Here is a 23,744-nt window from a genome sequence, read left to right on the forward strand (position 1 = left end):
ACAACACTCCATGCATCCTAAGATTGTGATTTAGACAAAAATCTTTTTGTTGTGTCCTAACTCAGGAAATCTTGATAATGTCCTTTTATTTCATATTTGCTTTATCTCCCTAAGTTGACACAAAGGTATTACCAAACACCGTGAAAGGCCTGAACTTGGCCTCTGAGAGACTGAGAGGGCATACAGGAGGGGCAGGGGGCTGAATTCCTGAAAATGAGGTCTATCCACTAGAGGTATGGTTAACACTACCTGATAACAGTCCAGTTTTTGGAGCAGGGTGAAGGGAAGAGGGTGGGTAAGGTCTGAGCTGCACTGATTTGAGCCAAGTACTATGCTAGGGCTCTGTATGTTTTCTCTGCCCATGGAGATTCGGTTGCAATTCAGGATAGGGTTGAGAGATCTGCCAAGGGTTAAATGAACTTTACAGGGATTGCTCATAGAGTGGGTGACTTAAGGACCTCTGGAATCTTAATGGTATTTATATAAATACCCACACACTTCCAGAGTAAGCAAGAAGGGATATTTTATTAAATAGACCTTAAGTCAATCAACTGCAGCAGCTAAGCATCTTGTCAGGAAGGTAAATGCCATAACACTTTATCTACCTGGCATCATCAAGGTGACCAGTCTACCAGTGTGAATTTTCCAGGTAACTGAAGCTTACCCTCAAAGCCAAAGAATATCATTTCAATACTTTTTGTTGAAAAGTTTCTTTTAAATGTAAGCTCTAGGGAGGTAATATAATAAGGAAGAACCCAGGCTTTGGAGTCAGCCTGGCCCTATTACTTGATAATGACAGTAGCCTTGGGCAAGCTCCTTGGTCTCTTTTAGCCAGTTTCCTCACCTAGAAAATTAGAGTAATCGGCCGGGCGCGGTGGCTTACGCCTGTAATCCCAACACTTTGGGAGGCGGAGGCGGGCGGATCACAAGGTTGGAAGATCGAGGCCACAGTGAAACCCTGTCTCTACTAAAACTACAAAAAAAAAAAATTAGCCAGTCGCGGTGGCGGGTGCCTGTAGTCCCAGCTACTCGGGAGGCTGAGGCAGGAGAATGGCGTGAACCCAGGAGGCAGAGCTTGCAATGAGCCACGATCGCACCACTGCACTCCAGCCTGAGCGACAGAGCTAGACTCCGTCTCAAAAAAAAAAAAGAAAATTAGAGTAATCACAGCCCCTAGAACATAGGGTTGTGCATGTAAAGCAAGTAGCACCTAACAATAAATCATAGATATGAAATGTTTACTAAATGCCAGGCACTCTTATAAGTACTTGTGTTACCTTGTTTACTTTTCATAATAATCTATGAATTAAGCACTGTTATTCCCATTTTACAGATGAGGAAAGGGAATCAGAGAAGTGGAGTCTTGCAGTCTGGCTCTGGCTTTTCCACTCATACCATTGCCTCTGGTTTCCTGATTGACAGGAAGCATCCCATCACTGGTGGCTGATAAGAATTACAGATACTCAGTTTTACTGAGTTACATGCTAATGGTCTTACCAGGAGCAGTGTACTCAGGCTGGGCCCTCTGTGCGGCTCCTCCCTATGGTGTATGTTCAGGGACAGCTTTGGCTGCTGCTTTTTCCTTTCTAACATCAAATAAAAAAACTATGGGCAAGAAAGCTAATTGTTTCTCTTTTTATTGATCTGTTATTCCTTAAGATTAAGAGAAAGCAAATTTAGCATATATGAGTAGGTTAGAGGCATAAAGTATTGGTGATTTCCCTCTAACAGTTCTGAAGATAGATGCAAGTACAGCAGATACATAACTGTAGATTTTGGAAACAGCTTTATGTTCGAATGCATTGTTCTTTATTGCCTACAGTGCTGCATTTGAGGTCAGCGTTATCTCAGCTTTCGTGTTTTCTTCTCAGTAGAAGTTGCCCTCATCAGTTCACTCTCTTCTGAGGCTCTGCTTTTGGTACCTACAGACCTAATTTCAAGCTTCATCAAAAGTACATAAGAAGGTTTTGTTGTGAATTTAACAAAATAAAAGACCAGTTATGTACATAATTTAATTCTAACCACCAAAAGCTAAAATCTGGGAACTTAAGGGTAAATAATATTTAATAACAATAAGCCCACCTCTTCAGGTACTGATTCTCTATGTCAGTCATTTTATAATTGAGTGATTTAGTGATAATGGTAGTGGTCCCACTTTTGCCTAGTTTAAACCTTTGGTATCTTAAAATTTTGTAAGTACAAATAGCAGCTGAGTACAGTGGTTCATGCCTATAATCTCAGTGCTTTGGGAGGCAGAGGCAGAAGGATCACTCGAGCCCAAGAGTTTGAGACTAGCCTGGGGAACATAGCGAGACCTCATCTCTACAAAAAATATAAGCCAGGTGTGGTGGCATGGGCCTGTGGTCTTAGCTACTCAGGAGGCTGAGGTGGAAGGATTGCTTGAGGCTAGGAGTTCAAGACCAGCCTGGACAACACAGCAAGACTCCATCTCTTTAAATTAGCCAGGCATGGTGGGATGGAACTATACCTAGCTACTTAGGAGGCTGGGGTGAGAGGATTACTTGAGCTCAGGAGTTTGAGGCTCAATTGTGAGCTACAATTGAGCAACTGCACTCCAGCCAGCCTGGGTGACAGAGTGAGACCATGTCTACAAAAAAAAAAAAAAAAAAAAAAATTAACACAAAATTATCAAGTGATATTTACCAGATTAACCAAGATACTAAGAATTAAAAAGTTTAATTTCTTGTTATTCCTTGAACTTGTAGTGCTTTGAGAATGAAGACAAATAGTATATTACAGTACACAGGAATACAGTCTTTGGGTTCAGTGGACCTGGGTTCAAATCTTAGCTCTGCCACTTAACTGAGTCTTTGGACAAGTTGCCTCGGTTTCCTTATGTGTACTGTGAGAATAATCACGTTCCCTTCATCTGGTTCTTACAGAGATAAATGTGTGAAAAACATTTAGCACAGTCCCTGGTAACCAGTAAGGGCTTAATAAATAGTGGTTTTCCTGTCATTCTACCAACTTTATCATTATCCTGCTTTTATTATACCATAATAATCTCCCATTTAATCTTTAGTCACTGAAAACATCTTCACTTTGATTCCAGCCGCTTTTTTCCTTTATGCTTCTCCCACCACTACCACTACCTTAGTGACATTTATTCTCACTGAAGTCATCAAACCCATCCTTTTAATGGCACTTGTAGTCTTTACCACATAATTACACTGTTCTTGCGCTCCCTTGTGTTCATCTCTTCACCAGCACAAATGTCCTTGAGCAGAAACCATCTCTCTAATATCTGGCTGAGTACTAGGTGCTCAGAAACGGCTTCATCCAGGGGTTTCCCATTCTCTGAGCCAGAGCAGTTTTATCTAGGGTCTGCAGCCAGCTTCTGCCATTCTAAACTTTTTTCAAGTGCAAGATGCATATGAAAAGAGTACCCATTTCTTGGCGTACATGTTAATACATATAAAGTACACAGAAAGTGCCTGGCCTAGTTAGTGCTGCTAATATTCTCTGCAATCTTTAATGAAACTCAAGACATTTAGGTGGAGATAACATGTTTTGGATGAATGTCTTCTTAAAACACACAGGGCCTTTCCAGATAAAAATTGAGCAGATTAGGCCTCTGATGCTGTCCTAATTGCTTGGCCTTCTGCTAGTTACATTGATTTTATAATCATCTGGCTCATGTTGAGAGAATGTAATAGAAAAATTATGACAGGAGAATGATTAGAATAATTAGTCATAGCCTTATATTCATCTCAATATAAAGAACAGAGATTTATGACTCCTCAGCGATTTATCTTGATTGCAGGGCAAATGCTGTATTATCTGGGTAGCTGACAGTGGTCAGTACGGCATGCATCTGTATGTATATCTGCCTGTCTGGTACTTTTGTGACATTACTGGTGGTGCCTGGAAACCCAGAGGGTGTGGTTAGGCATCCTTGGATAAAGATGCAAATTGGAGAGACTAGTGAGTCATATATTTCCATGATTATCATACTGAGCTCTGCTGGATTTTTGCTGCTTCTAGCCACAGTGGCAGCAGGCATACTGATTTCTGGCCATGTGTGTGTGACATTAGCTTGGATATTACAGTTGAGCACTTTGCAGGAAAAAACAATAAGCAGTTAACCTGAAAGCATTTCTTTTAATGATGTGAGGTGAGCTATGCCTTTAAAATGCTGTGGTTTTTACCTTACAGAGTAAAACAGTTATAAAGCTGACATATTTTTTCTTATTTTGAACTAGAGTCCGTGTTCTTAATCACAGCACTGTAAGTTCTCGGGAATCTAAAATTCTAAACTATCATTATCGTATAAATGTTGCCTTCGACCTATTACTCTACTAAATATGTCACTCTGCCCTTGAAAACAGTGTTGTATCTGTCATTTCTAAGTAAATGAAAGTCCTATATACTAGAGTGATTCTGTGGTTAGGTTGTGTCCCATCTCACCCATTTTGCCTCTTGTTTGAAAATGAGTTTATTCTTGGGCTAATCATTTAGAGACTCTCCAGCTTTGTACATAGTAACCCTTTTGTCAACTTGAGATCATTTTCATTGCCACTGATCATTATTGTAGAATTTGCTTACTTCTAAACATTTTAAATGAAGTGATCAGATAATTTTGGAAATTTTTCTTGAACTGTGCATTCTGCTAAATATTCTGGAGAAACATTTTGGCTCCGCTTACTCTGTTAATGCTGGTTACATCATGAGAGCTATAGATTTGTTGGGCATGCAAAATGATTGCATATTCATGAACATCTTCAATTCTGAAATATTTGTAAATAACTTGGCAATTTTTTTCATAAGGTTGCCTATTAACACGATTCGGACTTTAATTGTTCACACAGAAAGAATTTGTACTTACAGAGCACCACCTATTTGATAAGTAACATTTCTATGCTAAGCAACTTGGATTATGAACATATAAGTCACCTTCCTAAAACAAAGTATAAGAGATGCTATTTTCCACTTAAGAATGATTCAAGTTTGAAAATGTCAATAGATGCAAAAAGCCACCCTAGAGCTTTGCTCTCTCGAAAGAAAGAAGAGAAGGAATGACATAGTCAATGTTAACTGTCACCAGATGAAGAGAAATCAGATTGTCAGGCCTGGATCTATAAAATTCTTGCCAAAGTAGGACCTCATTTACACATACAGATCTTCATACCCTTTGCTAAGAAAAGCATCTGTGGCAGTTTAGATGTTTGTGCGTTTGCCAAAGATCTTTCACTCTGAATAAAGTAAATGTCATGTCTGTTGTTTATCTCAAATTCAGCAGAGTATTTTTAAAAGGAAATATTTGTGGGGGAGGGTCGAGGGAGAAGGGAAGAAGGAGGTTGAGGAGCTCCAGTTAGCTGGGTGTGGCTATTTTATAGCAGTACTCAAGTATCATGATAAATAAGCTTAAAACATACTTTGGGTTTATGAACTGAAAGTCTCCTTTTGAAGTGACAACACAAAATAAATGGGAATGTGGAGTCTTCCTGAATCTATACCTAGTCTGTCAACACCAAAAAAATCCAGTTAATTCAGTCAAACTGATTATTTGGCATCATGTAGACACAGCTGTCTTGAGCTAAAATTTTGAACACTTAAAGATAGATGGCATTGTACCCAGAGCCAGCTGGTACAATGGCATCTATCTATAATTGTGTATAAATGATTGCTTAAAAGTTAAAAGATTGGAAATAGAACTTAATCGCTCAAAGTTCAAGCTGGACCCCATTGAACAGCAATAAAAAACAAACAAACAAACAACAAACAAAGAAAACCCCTGGTGTGATAAAATTTCTTGGCAAATGAGTACCCTTGATAAATTCACACTTCGGGTTAAGAGTATGCTGTGGTAATTTAACTATGTAAATTGCCTTGAATATAAAAAGTAAAGGGAATTCTCTATGTACCTTTTTTTTAAAAACCGTATTTAACCTGGCTTGTCGGCATTTGAAGTCATAATGAGATCCTAATGTAAAATAAATCCTGAGACTTTTCTTCAGGACATCTATTTTGTGTGATACAATTATTTTGCGCTTTGCAGAAATCAACTATTTGTCTTAAGGATGCTTTGCTTTATCAGTGTAATTTGTTTTATGGAAGTATTCTATGTAATTTTGAATATTATTTTATTCCCCCAGATGACATGGAAGCCATTCCTGTCAAACAGTTTGTCAAACACATCGGTGAGCTCTATTCTAATAACCAGCATGGGTTCTCCGAGGATTTTGAGGTATGTTTCATAGCTGGAAGTTAACTTCCAGAAACTTAACTCTTACTTTACGCAGATTTTTGTAAGCTTGAACTGAATTCATTCCAAGCATAACAAAACAATAACTGTGGAAAGTGGAGTTTTTTCTTTTCATCTATAATTTTAATAGGCATTCTTTTCCAAATAAAATTTAGGTGAAAGGGGAATTGATTGTACCTGTCCTGAACATGCACTTCTACAAAAGAACTAACTTAGTGATAGAAAAGCAAACTGGTAGGGATTGCTTTCCAGGTTCTTGCTTCATCTAATTCTAACTGGGAACAGCAATCATAATACAAGGCTCCCTAATTCCGCGTCTTTTCTGCAATGCACATGGTGTAGTGAAGATAGCAGGTTTGGTGTCTGAGAAACTGGATGCTGGATTCATCAGTAGTGAGCTTCATAATCCTCGGGCCAATCACCTCATCTCGGGTTCCCAGTTTTCCCATTTTTAAAAAATGGCACCAATGTCACCTACATTGTAAAGTCGTTGGAGAAAATAAATGATTAACATCTTTGAAAGTGCTGAGTTGATTGTTAAGAACCATGCAAAGGTTGACTGTTGTTGTTTTCATGATTATTAATCCTTGGAGAGAAGACTTGGGTTAACACAGCCTTCTGATTTTAAGAACTGGTGTGTAGGAAACAAGGTAGAGAGAGGCATGTACCACCCTGCCAACTCTGGGTTCCGTGCCAGTTCAGCAGTGACAGGGTGTCAATGAGGAGCTATTAAACAGACTGCCCTTTTCTTCACTGAGGCGCTTAACTAAGGCACATCTCTGGCAGCAAGAGTTGTGTCGAGGAGGCCAAGTTTTCATGGCAGCTCAGCTGTCTTCTAGCTTTGTGGGTAAGTCGGTTCCTTTCTCTGTCTCATTTCTACTTTAAAATGGAAATAATGATGATGATGCTAACCTACCCATCTCTTTCAACAAAATTGGTTGCAGGGCAAAATGAAGTAATGGAAGGTAAGCACTTTAAGATCATCTAGGAATCATACAGCTGGAAGGTGCAGTTACCTTGAATGAACAATGAGAAATAAAAACAGGATGAAAAGCCACTGTCTATGCAAATTTGGAATCCCAAAAGGCTATCATAAAGGCAATTATATTGATGACTTGTTTTAAATTAAGTCTTTCTCTTAGTTTTTAGTTTTTGTTGTTTTGAGCAGAATGAAAACAAAGGTGGTAGAAAGAACCTCTGCTTTATTCTGTGAAGTCATATGTTTTATGGAACCAACAAAAGCATGTTAAGTATTTAATGCCATTAGATGCTTACTAAAAAAGGTGCCTATTCAACTACAAAGAACATGGTTTAAGTCAAACATTTTGTATTCATGAGGACAGCAAATGTGTGTGGTGTTAAAGTGATTTAGTTCAATTGACTGTTGGCTGGATGACTGAGCAAGAATATTGAGGCATTTAACAATGTTGATGGTATTCAGGACAAACATTTATCCTCTAGAGAGCCGAATTTGATCAGGATGATCAAATGCAACTCCAGTTTCTCAATTATTTATGATTTGAGACCCCAGTGCTATTCATCACAGCTGGTTTTGACACCATTTAATTATTCAAAATAATCAGCTACACCTCTGTAAACTTGATCTGACTTAAAATGGGCTTTGCTGCATCAAAATCAAGCTTCCTAACAAATCCTGGGCATCTGTACCCTATTTCTGTCCTAAAAAAAATATACTGCAGCTAAAAGCTTTAATCACCTACATTGAACTTTATAGCTTAAATAGTATTAGCTGATACTTATGGGAGTGGAATGGGGAGGGCAGGCAGGAAGGTGAAATGACTGTTGTCATTTCACAATCTGTTCAGGTTTGAAAGGTTTAAAATCAGCTGTTCAGAATAGGAAGAAAATGCTTTCTTCTAAAAAGAACAGCAATGCAGCAACGTAAAGGGGAGAATAAGAAAATAGAAAAAGCTCACCAATATTACTGTAACCTTATAATTAGGTGAAAATTTGAAGTATTTTAAAAGAGTAGTATTCCTTTTGGGTAACTGCTAAAAGGGAAAACTGGTAATAGGCTACATAAGAAGCTATTATGACTATTTTATAATCAGATAGTAACAGGCTTTATAAGAAAGGATAGAAAAAGATTTTGTGTAATTAAAAACAAAATTTTATTATGGTAAGAGAGTTAAGGTAATCCCAGTCTCAGATTTCCAGACCCATTTACCTGGAATAATGATAGCTAGCATTTAGTAGTTAGCACTGTGCATGGATCATTCTATTTCCTGACGTAGGTGCTATCTTATTGTCCCCATTTTACTGATGACAAAACTACCCATGAGAAAACTGAGGCTCTGGGTGGCTACATTTTGAAATGGCAGCAGCAGGGTTTAAGACCAGGGTATCTGACTTGAACTCACACGGTTCACCTTGACACCATCCAGACTCTCATTAAAGTAGTGTCCTGGGCCACAGTGGCTCACATCTGTAATCCCAATACTTTGGGAGACCAAGGCGGGAGGATCACTTGAGACCAGGAGTTCCCAACCAGCCTGGACAACACAGCAAGACTCCGTCTCTACAAAAAAAGTTTTTTTTTTAATTAGCCAGGTGTGGTGATGCACAACTGTCATCCTAGCTCTTCAGAGGCTGAGGCAGGAGGATCATTTGAGCCCAGGATATTGAGGCTGCAGTGAGCTATGACTGCACCACTGCACTCCAGCCTGAGCGACAAAGCAAGACCCTGTCTCAGGAAAAAAAAACACCAAAAAGCCAGAGTAATGTCCTGTAATGAGCCAAGGTCAGAAGGAGAAATAAGCAAGCTTGCAAGTGACTAGCACTGATAGTGCCACAGTGCCTTAACAATACAAAAAGGTGGGGAGAGCAGCCAAATTACGAACCACCCCCCAACTAGGAGTATTAGCTGCCCATTACATGATCTTTATGGTCTCAAGCCTTCTAAGATAGCTGAGAGTGTGACTTATAAAAATCGTATCCAACATGCAGGCCTAAAATTAGTCTTAAAATGATGAAAAATACAATTGAAAAGTTAACAACTGGACATTAAGAGGAGCTAAAACAACCCATCTAACAGTTACTGATGATCTGCCATTCTCTGGACATAATATAAGATACAAATTTGAATTAGAGTCCTTGCCCTCAAAGAGTTCAATCTGGTATTGGGGGAGGCCAGAGTGTACACAACCAAAACAGAAACAGGACAAAGCAAAATAAGTGCTATTGTACAGGCATAAAGTTCTGAAGAAGTGCAAAGGAGAAAGGCACCTATGTATTTTCATTGGAGATTTCAGCAAAAATTCTCTCCCATCATGTTTAAACATCTCGGAAGTAAAAAGTTGGTGAATAACTATCATAGTTTCAGAACTTTACTGCTTGGCGAATGAGAAAAACAATCCACTGGTAATTTTGACTCTGTCTAGAAGTGTTGCTGTAATGTAAGCCAGCTTTTTGTTCTTGTCAGATAAATTCTAGAGACCGTGAAAAGTGGCATCATACAGTATTTGCAGTCACTAGAAACAACGTCAGTCCTTTTCTTGTGATAGCGTTGGATGACACCATTCCCTTGGCTACCTGAGCTAACTTTAACCTCACTGTCCTTCCCAGGGAGTTGTTTCCCAGAGTAGTATTAAAAGATTGACAGACTCTTCCTCAGCCCCCACAAACATAATGCAGAAGGCTTCCAAAAGACCAGTGCTAGCATACTGTTTCAAAAGGAAGGCACTCCAAAGCTCCATGAGTCAGAAGAATTAACAGGCAGGGACTGGGAGAATCAGAAGTCTAAAGGAGTGCAGGATGAGGCCAAAGGTCCACAGCCCCTTGACAAGATCCTTTGGGGGACTGTCTCTATTACAGTTAACCAGTTGTGCTAAATTTAGGCTAGTTCATCTTAAATCAAAAGAACAAAGCTTTGTCCACCTGAGCCCATGCTCTGAGGGACCAGTGGCCACAATCACTTTAGGGAATGAAGGGAGATGCCCAGGGCTGCTGATGACATATAATAGGGAAGTCTCTGGTCAGAGATGTAATGCTGCACCGACTGCTGCCTGCAAGAGGTCAGAAAATGAGCCTGTAGGCAGGGCTGTCCATTCTTTTGGCTTCCCTGGGCCACATTGTAAGAAGAAATGTCTTGGGCCACACATAAAATACACTAATGACAGCTGATGAGCTAAAAAAATTGCAACAAACAAAACTCAATGTTTTAAGAAAGTTTACAAATTTGTGTTGGGCTGCTTTCAAAGCCATCCTGGGCCGCATGTGGCCCGTGGGCCATGGGTTGGATAAGCTTGTTGTAGAGTTAGTTTCCTGAGCCTTTTCGACAAAAATGCCAGTTTGAGTCTTAAATATCTTAAGAAAAACATTTTTAAACGGTTATGAGATCTCACACTTGTTTAAGATTTTGGTGAAGAGGGAGATAAAAGGGAGATAGCCAGATTTCATGAAAAATAATTCTTATGTTAGAGACCAGCTACAGGATAATAATGCTGTGTTATACTCTCCAAAGATGGGTTAGTTTTCTGGGGGGCAAATGCAGTCATTTTAGATGAAGATACATGGATTTGGATAGAGGAAGAGAACAGGCATTCTTACCAAGGTAAATGGCAATAAAGCAAAGAGCAGGAAATCAAATGGTCTTTTCAAAGGGTATGGAGTTAATATTGTCTGGGATTGGGAAGGGAGGGGAAGATAAGATGGGACCTTGAAAGCCTGGCTAAGGGAATGTGGAATCTCTCCACACATTTCTGAGGAAGGGAATAATAAAGTCAGCACAGCGTTCGAAGAAAATCAGTCTGGCAGCAATTTAAACCCTGAGCAGAAGAGAGTAGGGGCTGAAAGTTGCAGTGTAACCAGCACCTGTCAAAGGCCAGTTCTGTGTCTGACACTGTACATGCACTGGGTCACTCCATGACCTAAACCCATGAGTCTTCTGTAGAACAGTCTCTTTACCACAATTGTAGGCTGCCTGAACTCAGGCACTAAGAATGTTACCCCTACTTGGTCTAATATTTAGTAACCAGATCCAAATAATTTATTCTCAGCTACCTTTTTGGAACTGAGAAATCTGAAAGATTTCTAGATGTTTTATTGCATTATTTTTTTGAATTGAGCCACAGTATAGTAGGACAGTAGGTCTTTAAGTGCTCTTTAAACAGCCTCTTGCATCAATGACTCTAGGTAGGGAGTGATTTAGCCTACGTCACCTCCCTAAAATTCTCGGTATATCAAATTTTAGGGTTTGTTCAGTCTTTGATTTTTTTGCTTTATTTTAAACCTGTTTTCTGTTGGCCTTCTCCTATGCTTATGTGCCTGTAAAGATTCAAACTCTTCTGTTTGAGAATTCTAGCTTTGTTATATAAAGAGTAAAATATAAACAAGCTTAAACTATCAGAGTTCTGAATAGGTAAATTTACAATGCCTACTTCATGGGCCAGTGTCTCTTTAAAGGGTTTTTAACACCTATTAAAATCATGTTAATGTTGAAATGGCAGTTCTGATGGAGAAAAGCCACTCCAGGATCAGATGATATTATCAGCATCTAAATGAGCCAGGCAGTACTGCAAGGAATTATAGATCACATTATTATCTACATGACAAAATTAGAAGACCTCAGGCAAACCCATGGGTTCTAATAAAATCAGATTTGACAATATTTATTACAATTTTTTGTTTCTGTCATTCATATAATTGGAAAAGTGAAATAGAGGCAACAGATCAGATAAAGGGTTTTAGATAACAAAAAGTTTGATTGGCCATATTGAATGACAGCTTTAAACAATACTGACAGCTGCTCCCAAGCAGTCTTGGTCAATTGCATTATATTAGAAAAGAGGCTCCAACTTCAGTCCATAGCTAGGGTGGTCAGATCTATACAACAGGAAAAAAACATCAATAAACAAAGTAAATCTCAGACTAAGGTACTAAAAGCCACAATCTCTCAGCATAAGATAGCTGAACAACTCAACCCTGAAGAAGTACATGCCAAAGGTGTGACCTTCAAAACCTGAAAACAAAAGAATAACTTGTTTCAGCCGGGTGCGGTGGCTCAAGCCTGTAATCCCAGCACTTTGGGAGGCCAAGACGGGCGGATCACAAGGTCAGGAGATCGAGACCATCCTGGCTAACACGGTGAAACCCCGTCTCTACTAAAAAATACCAAAAAAAACTAGCCGGGTGAGGTGGCGGGCGCCTGAAGTCCCAGCTATTCGGGAGGCTGAGGCAGGAGAATAACATAAACCCGGGAGGCGGAGCTTGCAGTGAGCTGAGATCCGGCCACTGCACTCCAGCCCGGGCGACAGAGTGAGACTCCGTCTCAAAAAAAAGAAAAAAGAAAAAAAAAAAACTTGTTTCAAATCCATTTTCAAAAGTTATCTGCCTTGAAACTCTTCAAAAGAACATGCCTCAGGTCTTATAAGGCAGTTTCAAAAGGCAGGTCCCAATATTCTAAGTTTGGCTGGCATTGCTCATTTCTTATGTAGACTGATTTGTGATCACACTTTATTATCTCATTTTAGGGAAGAGCCAAAGGATGGCCTTAAAGCTCCTTAAACCAATGTTTTCCAAACCATAGGTTATAAAGTATGTTAGAACAGAAAATATTGGAGTTTAGTAAGAGTAGGGAATGGGTAAAAACTGTCATGAAACCCACTTTTCCCGAAAGGTGGATTGAATTAATGCCTGTGGGGCTTTTTTTTTTTTTTTTTTTTTTTGTAAATGGACAGCTGGGAAGGACTATAATTAAGGAAACTTCAATTTACAGTGTCCAACAATTGGAAAGTCATTGAATACTGTTTCTTTCAACAGATAGAAACTCTTTGCTTTTATACCTTAAATTCTTTGAGTACAGTAACTTCCTCCTTCTAGAGAAGAAGTGTACTTCTCCCTAGGCCGTACTTTGTGAAAATAAAAGACAACCCAGTTCATTGTTTTCATTATGTTTAATGTAAATACTATGGAAAACATCCATAATTGCTAGGCAACTCCTTTGTGAAAAAAAGTCTGCATGCTTCTAAACTCTGCTACATCTGTTCTGTGTAAAACATTTCTCCTGATAATGTTGTGTTACTTTGCTCAGGCTCCGTGTAGCAGCTGTGCACTGCTAATGACTTCCTTATTAGTTAGCTCCAGTACTTTCTTGGGTTTGAAGCATATAGTATAGAAAAATTTGGCTTTTCAGCAATGTTGTATTAGGCTAATAGATGATGTTTATATCCACGGCCAAGGTAGGATAACAGCATTATTTCTGCTACTGCTATTTTTCCAAAGAAGGATAACTTTTAAAATATTAGAGTTCACAAATAATTTGTCAAGACTGTATATATGAGATATAACCATTAGTTGGGGTATTATTAGGGTTATTTCACCACTGAGTCTTTAAAGTCAGTGCACCCTCACAATGATAAAATGAGGCTGTAAGGCCTATAAGCATATTGCAAATCATGGTAGAGATTATACTTCTTAGAAATTCCCTTTCTTTCTTTAAGACTCAGGTAAATTTTTTCAGCTGTCTAAAGCCTTCCTCTGTTCTGTGCTCCCATCAGAGCTTTATCAGACCTCTTTTCTGTTCATCATGGTTGACTATTTTTTTTGAATATTTTTCTCACCCATAGACTGGGTGAGAAAAATATTCAAAAAGAGATATTGTTTAACATCCCAGGGACCACGTCAAAATCGAGAATAAAGTAGATGATTGATGAAATAGTAAAGAATGAAATCTTTATACCTTCACATTCTTCATAAACTTGTTATAAATATATTAATAATTATATCCAAAGTTGGGATTGGGGAGGTAATGGTGGCTGTGGCTAGGGAGTAAGTAAATACTTCATGCCTTTAAATATATATGGTGTTCCTTTGTTTCTAACCTGTGTCTATAATCTTGCTGTTTTCTTCACTAGGAAGTCCAGCGCTGTACTGCTGATATGAACATCACTGCAGAACATTCCAATCATCCAGAAAACAAGCACAAAAACAGATACATCAACATTTTAGCATGTGAGTAATAAACTTTAAACTATCTTCAACTGCAAGGAAATTAAATTTTCATGCTGGGTATAAGCTGAAAGCCAAGCAATCAGAAGCAGGATGCCAAGAAAGAATGATACTTGCAAGCTAACCTCTCATTAGCCCATCTTCAACAGTGTAGAAGTAGGGACATTTTCTTCCCCCTTAGCCTTTCATTAGGCTGTCAGAGCTCAGAGAGCTTAATAAGGTGACTGAAAGAAAATGTTTGGAGCTTCACTATTTTCACATGAAGTGATGTCATATCAGATGTTGGGAGCCAAAATTTGAATGTCACTTGGTTATATTGACATTGTCTGTAAGGGCCTAATTTTTCCCCCCCACTTAAAAGACCGGTGTGATAGTAAGGGGCCAAATATTTTAATATGAATGAAAATATTGGGAATTGAATCAAGCAAGCTGAATTTCAAAGCATTCTTTCAAAAACTACATAATTGGTTTGTACCTTAAATGATGAGCCTCCAGGCCTTTTGGTCCATGTGCTTACCCCTATCTATCACATTTCCATGGTCAGGAATATTCTGTAGGTTAGGGACTCAAACAAATGGACATTCTTCATACAGAGCCTCAAGGAATACCCTAGGAGCACAAGCTACTTCTATGGCTAGAAGACCACACGTGGGGCTTGGCTCACTGGCATATAATATATGCTTTGATACTAAGGGTAGGGGCATAGATATTTATAGTTAACATATACTATGGTAAGGACTACATTGCATAGAATTGTATATAATAGTGCATTTAAATTGGACCACTTAAAACTTGAACACTACTGTATAATGTTTTCTTAAAGTTTTAGTGAAATATAATTCACATACCATATGAAATTTACCCATTTAAGGCCGAGCACAGTGGCTCGCGCCTGTTTAATCCCAGCACTTTCGGAGGCCGAGGCAGGTGGACTACTTGAGGCCAGGAGTGCAAGACCAGCCTGGCCAACATGGCAAAACCCTGTCTACAAAAAATACTAAAGTTGGCCGGGCACGGTGGCTCACGCCTGTAATCCCAGCACTTTGGGAGGCCGAGGCGGGCGGATCACGAGGTCAAGAGATCGAGACCATCCTGGCTAACACGGTGAAACCCTGTCTCTACTAAAAATACAAAAAATTAGCCAGGTGTGATGGTGGGCGCCTGTAGTCCCAGCTACTCGGGAGGCTGAGGCAGGAGAATGACGTGAACCCAGGAGGCGGAGCTTGCAGTGAGCCGAGATCATGCCACTGCACTCCAGCCTGGGCGACAGAGAGAGACTCTGGAAAAAAAAAAATACTAAAGTTAATGCGGTGTGGTGGCATGCGCCTGTAGTCCCAGCTACTGGAGAGGCACAAGAACACAAGAATCACTTGAACCCAGGAGGTAGAGGTTGCTGTGAGCCAAGATTGTGCCACTGCACTCCAGCCTGGGGAACAGAGCAAGACCTTGTCTCAAAAAAAAGAAAAAAAATTTACCTAAAGAATACAACTCAGTGAGGTTTTAGTATATTCATTCACAGAGTTGTATGATCATCACCACAATCTAATTTTAGAACATTTTTTGCACCTCAGCAAGAAACCTGTTAGCAGGCACTCCCAATTCTTCCTTCTCTCCAGCACTTAAAAACCCTATATCTACTTTCTGTCTCTGTGGTTTTGCATATTCTGGACATTTCATATAAATAGATTCATACTATATGTGACCTTTTGTGTCTGGCTTCTTTAATTTAGCATAATGATTTCAACATTCATCCATGTCGTACCATATATCAGTACTTCATTCCCTTTTATGGCTGAATAATACTCTAACGTGTGGATATACAGGATTTTGTCTGTTCATCATTTGATGGACATTTGTTTATTTTCTGCTTCTCAGCTAGTATGAATGATACTGCTATGAACATTCATGTACAAGTCTTTATGTAGACAGATATTTTCAGTTCTTTTTTGTGTATACCTAGGAGTATAATTGCTAGATTATATGAAAATTCTATGTTTAAAATTTTGAGGAGCTATCAAACTCTTTTCCAAAGTGGCTATTCATTTTACATTCCCACCAACAATATATAAAGGGTCCAATGTTTCCACATCCTCACCAACTTTTACTGTTTAAAAAAAAAAAGAATAACAGCCTTCCTAATGGGTATGAAGTGGTATCCTATTATAGTTTTGATTTGCATCTCCCCAGTTATTAGTGATGTTGAGCATCTTTTCATGCTTATTGGTCATTTGTATAACTTGTTTGGAGAAATATCTAATCAGATCCTGTACCATTTTTTAACTGGCTTACTTTTGTCTTTCGTTGAGTTGTAAGACTTCTTTACATATTCTGGATACAGATCATTTATTGAATATACAGTTTGCAACTATTTTCTCATTCTGTGCATTGTCTTTTCACTTTCTTAATGTGAGTTACCTAAATTTGTTCCTCTTTTTCAAGATTGTTTTGGCTATTCTTTCCACAGTTGTTTCTGAATTGTACTATTGTGCTGCTTTTGTTAAATTTATTCCTAAGTATTTTATTCCATTTGATGCTAATGTAAATGAAATTGTTTACTTAGTTTTATTTTTGGATTGCTCATTGCTAGTGTATATAAATACAATTGTAGGTTGTATCCTACAACCTTGCTGAATCCATCGTTTCTAGTAGTTATTTTTGGTTGATTCCTTGAATTTCTATATACACGATGTCCTCTATAAACAAAGATAGTTTTACTTCTAAATGAAATGTTACAAAAACTCCAGCTTACTTTTGAATAGGATTGATTGTTCTACTTTTCTGAAGAAATGAACTGGTTTAAAAAGGCAGGGGCGAACAAGGAAGAAAGTCAAACCTCTTCCCAGTCTTTGGATTGAGTTTGGCAGTATTTGTTGGCCAACTCACTCAATCAAGGCTCACCGCTGCTGTGACTATGAGGATTTGTCTATCCAGATATACCTCCTTTCTAACCAGAGAAATCAGGCAAGGATATATACACATCTGTGCCTTATACATACATACACACACACACACACACACACACACCATTCTCTCCACCACAGTATCCTTTACTTCGAATGGCAAACATTACTTACTGCCTTGGTAAAAGTATTGTGGCAGAAAAGGAGGAGAAAATCAAAGCAACTAATGTGTGATGTGCCCAAAGGTCATGGTGTTTTGCTAGAAAACCATCATCTCTGGTTAAATGTGAACTGCACTTCCACAACTTCATTTGTGATTTTACTTTCACAATTTCAAATTAGATGTAATTTTATTTTTAAACATTCAGGGAGTTAGGTTTTGGTGTTCTCTTGGCCACTCAGATTCTGGGCACATTGCCTGCCTTCATCTACCCCTATATTAATGCCTTTATATAGCTAAGAATAGCATAGAAATATAATAGAAACAAGTAAAATCAGACTGTGAATGAGCCAGACACATGATGTATGAAAAACCTTCTCTCAGATTCATCACAACTTTCAAGGTATATGTGGGTGTCACCAAATCACCTGCAAAATTGATCTATTAATGTCTTATTTGTCAGTCTAAGAAGTAACAATATACAGTTAATGGCTACTAAGGCATAACAGTTTGGATCCAGATGCCTTAGGAGAAATTTTTCCTTTGGGGCCTGTTTATATCAAGCAACACCTGTTTCATGTCAACTCTAAACTGAAAGTTTGTCAGAACAACAAAAGCAGTTCACAGTTCCAAAAACATAGAGGGCTCTCAAAAATTGCTTGATATATTCTGAGGTCAGTAATGCCTATGCTGATCCACTCATTGGACTTCTTTTTCAACTAGCCTTTTATGATAATGACTATAAACAGAAACATAAATTGGGTTTTGCCCATTCTGTTTCTACCTAGGGAAAATTATGACCTCAGCTTCCTTCTACTTATTTTGCTATCCTAAAAAAAGCAAGCTCACTCTGTTGGGCAACTAGATACACATATCATGCATCACCTCCCTACCAACTTTTGTTCATTAACTGAGGTTGAGTGGATCCTAAAATCTGAACATTAACTTCAGATTCCTATAAAGAGATTACTCTTAACAAAAGCTCTGGTTTCCTCAATTACTTAGGTTCTGTTAGGGTAGCAGGGAATCCAAGTGAATTAGCAATGGAATTGCCTGAAACTATTAATACATGTTTTGGACTTAATAGATCAGTCACCCTTTTATATTTGTATTAATGGGGAGGGAACACGGGCATAGGGCATAATCAAAGCCCTTTGAACTTGGCTTTAAAATACAGAACAAGCAAATACCTTTGAACTTGGCTTTAAAATATAGAATAAGGAAATTTTGGAGGACTACAATTTGAAATGGTTTTACATGAGTTTGCATCCTAAGAGCAGGAGATGTAGGAGTGGCTCTATATTTTGGGATGGGTTTGCTCTATTTAGTTGTTCTGCCAAAAGTTTTCTCAGACTACCTTGGGAGATGTCATGTTACCTGATTGCCTTGTGTTGTGCTTGAGAATGGTGCTAGTCTCTGAATTACACATTTTATTTCTGCTTTTTTTTCTTATCTTCTATAGATGATCACAGTAGGGTGAAGTTAAGACCTTTACCAGGAAAAGACTCTAAGCACAGCGACTACATTAATGCAAACTATGTTGATGTAAGTCAGAACCGTTATTATAAACCTGTTTCTGGAAATTGAAGACTGCAGCAGAAACTGTTTAATGTATTTTAATACTGTACAGAGCTTTCACTAAAAACAAAGCCCATTCAATCTGGAAAGCATTTGAATTATTTACTGGTCTTCTGTGATAACAGCTTTCATCTTACTTTGTGCTGTGTCATTTTGAAGGGTTACAACAAAGCAAAAGCCTACATTGCCACCCAAGGACCTTTGAAGTCTACATTTGAAGATTTCTGGAGGATGATTTGGGAACAAAACACTGGAATCATTGTGATGATTACGAACCTTGTGGAAAAAGGAAGAGTAAGAGCCTCTTGACTCACTACCTTAATAATGCACCTTCATTCAAACAATACTTGTGGAATACTTGCTTTAGGGTAGGAACTTAACAAGGTATAAAGAGCTACGGAAATTAAAAGTGTTCTTTCTGCTCTACCTTGCTTATGATTCAGTAGGAAAGAGAGCTTAAGGCATTATAAGAGTAAATGTGATGATAGAGATGAGTGGAATGCTACAAAATGAATCAATGTATCCTCTGTATATTCCTCTATACAGAGATTTTTTAAAGGAGCTAATACTTGAACAATGATTAGGAGGATTACACGGGCTAAAAAGAGAAGGAAAGGGTGTTCTAAGTACAGGGGACAGACAGAACAGTAAACAGGGAAGTTGAAAGAAGCATGGTGTAAACAAGGAACTACTAATAGTTAAGATTGGCAGAAGCAAAAATTGCCTAAACAGTTTGACCATCATTAAGAGGACCTTTTTAAAAAATGATTAATGCTGTAGAATTTATTGGATTATGAGTTTACATTAGATGATGCCAATTTAGGCTGGAATAAAAGCTACACTTCAAGGAATCACCACACTGGGTTGACAGGTGCAGCCAACCACTATGGCACACGATTACCTATGTAACAAACCTGCACATCTTGCACATATACCCCAAAACTAAAAATTAAAAAATAAAAACAAAAAAATAAATAAGTAAAAGAAGCTACACTTCAGGTTCCCTGCTCAAAATCACCACTGCTTCATGTTGTAGAGTCCCTGTTTTATTTTTGGTGATCCAAGTTACAACTAGAAGAGTCTCACAGTTAGAAGAGACCCTTCCATGAATCCAACCCAGCCTTCCAGCCTTCCAGATGATACTTAAGCTCCCTTTATAACAAACCCTACCCACATTTCTTACAGGTCAGACATAGAGGTTTCTTTCTTGGTCCCTTTTAAAAATGCATTATATATTGAAAGGTGATCATAAATACTACGCCCATTTCTCACATGGTCTTACACAAACTTATCCCAAGCCATCAGCCTTGTCAGAGGTCACACCTGCCTTTAAGCAGTTCAACTCATGTATCCCTTTTTCAGTCAAATAGCAATCTCACCTGTGTTTTAACATTGTCGTTTGAAATTACATTATCAATAGAATTGTGACGTAGATTGCAGTTATACAACTTTTTTCTTTCTGCAGCGAAAATGTGATCAGTATTGGCCAACAGAGAATAGTGAGGAGTATGGAAACATTATTGTCACGCTGAAGAGCACAAAAGTTCATGCCTGCTACACTGTTCGTCGTTTTTCAGTCAGAAATACAAAAGTGAAAAAGGTATGGAATGAATTGGGTAGGCTGCCAGGACATCTCCTTTTTATGCTTGTATGAAAATTACTGTACAACCAAGGCCAAATCTCATAACCAACTTTGTTTCTAAAAAGTATTTTTAAAACATTTTTTCATAACTCTTTTGATTGACATCAGTGTATGGTGTGAAAGGTATTGGCAAAGCATATAATAGAATTTAACTGGCCTGATTGAGCTCTTTAATCTCTACATGAACAGCCTTCATTTTAAAAAAAGATCATACTCTTAGGTTTTGGTAATACTCAGCATATATGGCAGCATCTGTTTGATTTAGCTTTTTTATTCCAATTTTCTGACAGATATAAAGCATTGTTTCCCAAAGTGTGTTCCAAGGAATACTTGTCCTGTAAGATTCTTGTAAACAGCAGATTCTGCTGTTCAAGAATGGGAAATGAATGCTACATAATATATATCTCCCCACCATTTTAGAAATTTACAGTGAACATAAGTGACCAGAGCACTGATGTTAACAATAATACCCGTTTCTATAGAATTACTAATACCCTGAGAATCACATTTTGTGGAAATACTGTTTTCAGGTTATCTCAGTTTCTTTTTCAAAATCCACTGTGACAACAAATATCTTATATCGATCATCACAGCAGTACAGCAATCCCCCTTAGTTGTGGAAGGTATGTTTCAAGACCCCCCAGTGGATGCTTGAAACCTCAGGTAGTACTGAAGCCTATTTATACAATGTATTTTCCTATACATACATATCTATGATAAAATTTAATTTATAAATTAGGCACAGCAAGAGATTAACAATAATACTGAAACAGAACAATAATATTCTGTAATAAAAGTTATATGAATATATACTGTTTCTCTTAAAATACTGTAATATTTTTGGACTGTGACTGACCTCAGGAATGTGAAACTGCATCTAAGGAGGAACTACTGTATTAAGAACTATAAATAGATGTTCATTAAAAATGTAGTTATTCCTCAGAACGTAGGTATGGCAGTTAAGTTTGCAGCAATGGGATAATTTTTTTTTTCTTGGTGTCTTGGACATTTTGGAAAATGTGATAAAACTGTAGCCTCCTTGCCCCATTTATATTCACACTTACTCACATTTTTATATAAAATTTCAGTGGCTCCAAAGCCCATCTGTTATCCCAGGTTAACAGTCCTTTCTATGTATATTTATTTCCCAAAATGGCAGAAATAACATGAATATCAGTAGCATAGCAATACATCTGTATTCTCTATTATGAAATAGAGCTGCTGGCTGGCTCAAGATGATCAATAACAGCATAAAACTTATAAAGCCCAACTGATGGGAATATTTCAGGTATTTAAACAGGGCCCACTTACTCTTGTTTTAGAAACAGCTTAAGTCAGAGGAAGAAGTCAAATAGGAACTTTAGGTGTTTAACAAACTAACAGGAAAAAGTAGAAAAATGAGAGTTAAAAGAAGAATTAAATTAAAGCCATCATGGGCCTTTGTACAACAGCACAGGACCAGACACCCTTCAAGCTTCAATGTTGATTAATGACCCTGAGTCATCCAAAATTTAGAAATTATAGAGGTATTGATAATAAATCATATCATAGCAAGTAATCTATTTGGGGAAATATTTCATCTAAAGTAGTTAAAATGTAAAAAGTTGAGACAAAGGAAAACTACTCTGAAAAAGTCATTTATGAAAGTGACACATAAATGAGACATTGCCTCTGACTGTAAAGACAGAAGTATTTGACACTTAAAATCTTCCCATCGCTTCCTGGATAGTTTACAGCATCAATCAGCACTCTGGCTCCTAAAGGTCCAACCTGGACAGTGGAGAAGGAATCAAAATCATAGCCCACAGAGACATGAAAGCAAAGTACTAACATCTGAACTTGGGGGCAGAAAATCAGGAAATGGAGGCCTTGCAGGAAAATTAAAAGTGCTTTGGATAGATAGTTCTAAATCCAAAAAAACCTGATACTAAATATTAAATATTCATTCTTAGTACAATCTTAAACAGTCTTCTCTTCTAAGTGATAGTGACACTTCATATCCAGCTTGGTAAAGTCTCCATTTAATGGCATGAAAGTTGGCTACAAGAGGGAATAAACTAGCCTGGGAACAGTGATTAGGGTGAATGTGATCAGTGGTCATGTATCCTGACACCCTTACATTATTTTTTTCCAGAATGTCCACCCCTCACCTTAAAGACATCTTTTTTCACTTTTCTCATAGGGTCAGAAGGGAAATCCCAAGGGTCGTCAGAATGAAAGGATAGTGATCCAGTATCACTATACGCAGTGGCCTGACATGGGAGTTCCCGAGTATGCCCTTCCAGTACTGACTTTCGTGAGGAGATCCTCGGCAGCTCGGATGCCAGAAATGGGCCCTGTGTTGGTGCACTGCAGGTAGGGCCTGGGATTCAACATGTGAAACAGATGGGGCAGGGGACTTAGGCCTCAGTGACCTTGGACCACAATGACTGCTACTGTTTTCACTTAGAAGCTGAATCTTCCACTGGAAACTGGGATGGATAAGACCTGCCATAGTCTTAAAGAGGCTGTATTCCTGTAATATTAAGAAATCATCTGCTGCTTCTGTGAATTTTTAAAAACTAGATCAATCTCTAGTTTTTATAAAATCATCTTATTAATAATATCAGCCAGGCGTGGAGGCCAACACCTGTAATTCCAGCACTTTGGGAGGCTGAGGTGGGAGGATCGCTTGAGCCCAGGAATTTGAGACCAGCCTGGGCAACAAAGTGAGACCCCATTTTTACAAAAAATAAAAATAAAAAAATTAGCCAGCATGGTGGCACACGCCTGTGGTCCCAGCTACATGGGAGGCTGAGATAGAAGGATCCCTTGAGCCCAGTAAGTCAAGGCTGCAGTGAGCTGTGTTCATGTAACTGCACTCCAGCCTGGGTGATAGAGCAAGACCCTGACCCAAAAAAAAAAAAAATTACAAAATCCCCATTGTTTATAGGAAAAGTGTAGCCTGATCCTAATAAATAAAAATAATTACCTTAAGCACAAGAACTTTCCACACTACAATAGACATTGTGTTTTTGTAAATGGCTTTTCTGAAAGGTTCTTCTAAGTAACAATATTTATAGTATATATGAAAAGATTTCATTTTTAAATTTTTACTTTATATGTTCCATATAAAATACCTTTTCAAAAGCACTGGGAAATCCTTGTATAAAGCTTGTTTTCTGTCAGCTACACTAAATGACTTTAGTTGGTTGTTTAAAAATACTTTTATTCTATTTCATTTGCAAATGCATTCTTGCCTCTTTTTTGTTTGTTTGTTTTAAACTTTGG

General features: G+C 38.2%; 1 protein-coding gene across 2 annotated transcripts in view; it reads left to right on the plus strand.

The window, feature by feature from the left end:
- The window catches only part of PTPRG (protein tyrosine phosphatase receptor type G), a 745,340-nt gene that overhangs the window by 696,214 nt on the left and 25,382 nt on the right, over positions 1-23,744 (plus strand). For both annotated transcript variants that reach the window (XM_015130516.3, XM_002802749.4), the window contains 6 exons: positions 6,117-6,208; positions 14,101-14,197; positions 18,717-18,799; positions 18,992-19,126; positions 20,298-20,432; positions 22,657-22,829. In XM_015130516.3, coding sequence (XP_014986002.3) covers positions 6,117-6,208; positions 14,101-14,197; positions 18,717-18,799; positions 18,992-19,126; positions 20,298-20,432; positions 22,657-22,829 — 715 coding nt within the window. The remainder of the gene's footprint in view (positions 1-6,116; positions 6,209-14,100; positions 14,198-18,716; positions 18,800-18,991; positions 19,127-20,297; positions 20,433-22,656; positions 22,830-23,744) is intronic.

Source organism: Macaca mulatta, chromosome 2, assembly GCF_049350105.2.
Source record: "Macaca mulatta isolate MMU2019108-1 chromosome 2, T2T-MMU8v2.0, whole genome shotgun sequence".
Taxonomy (NCBI): Eukaryota; Metazoa; Chordata; class Mammalia; order Primates; family Cercopithecidae; genus Macaca; species Macaca mulatta.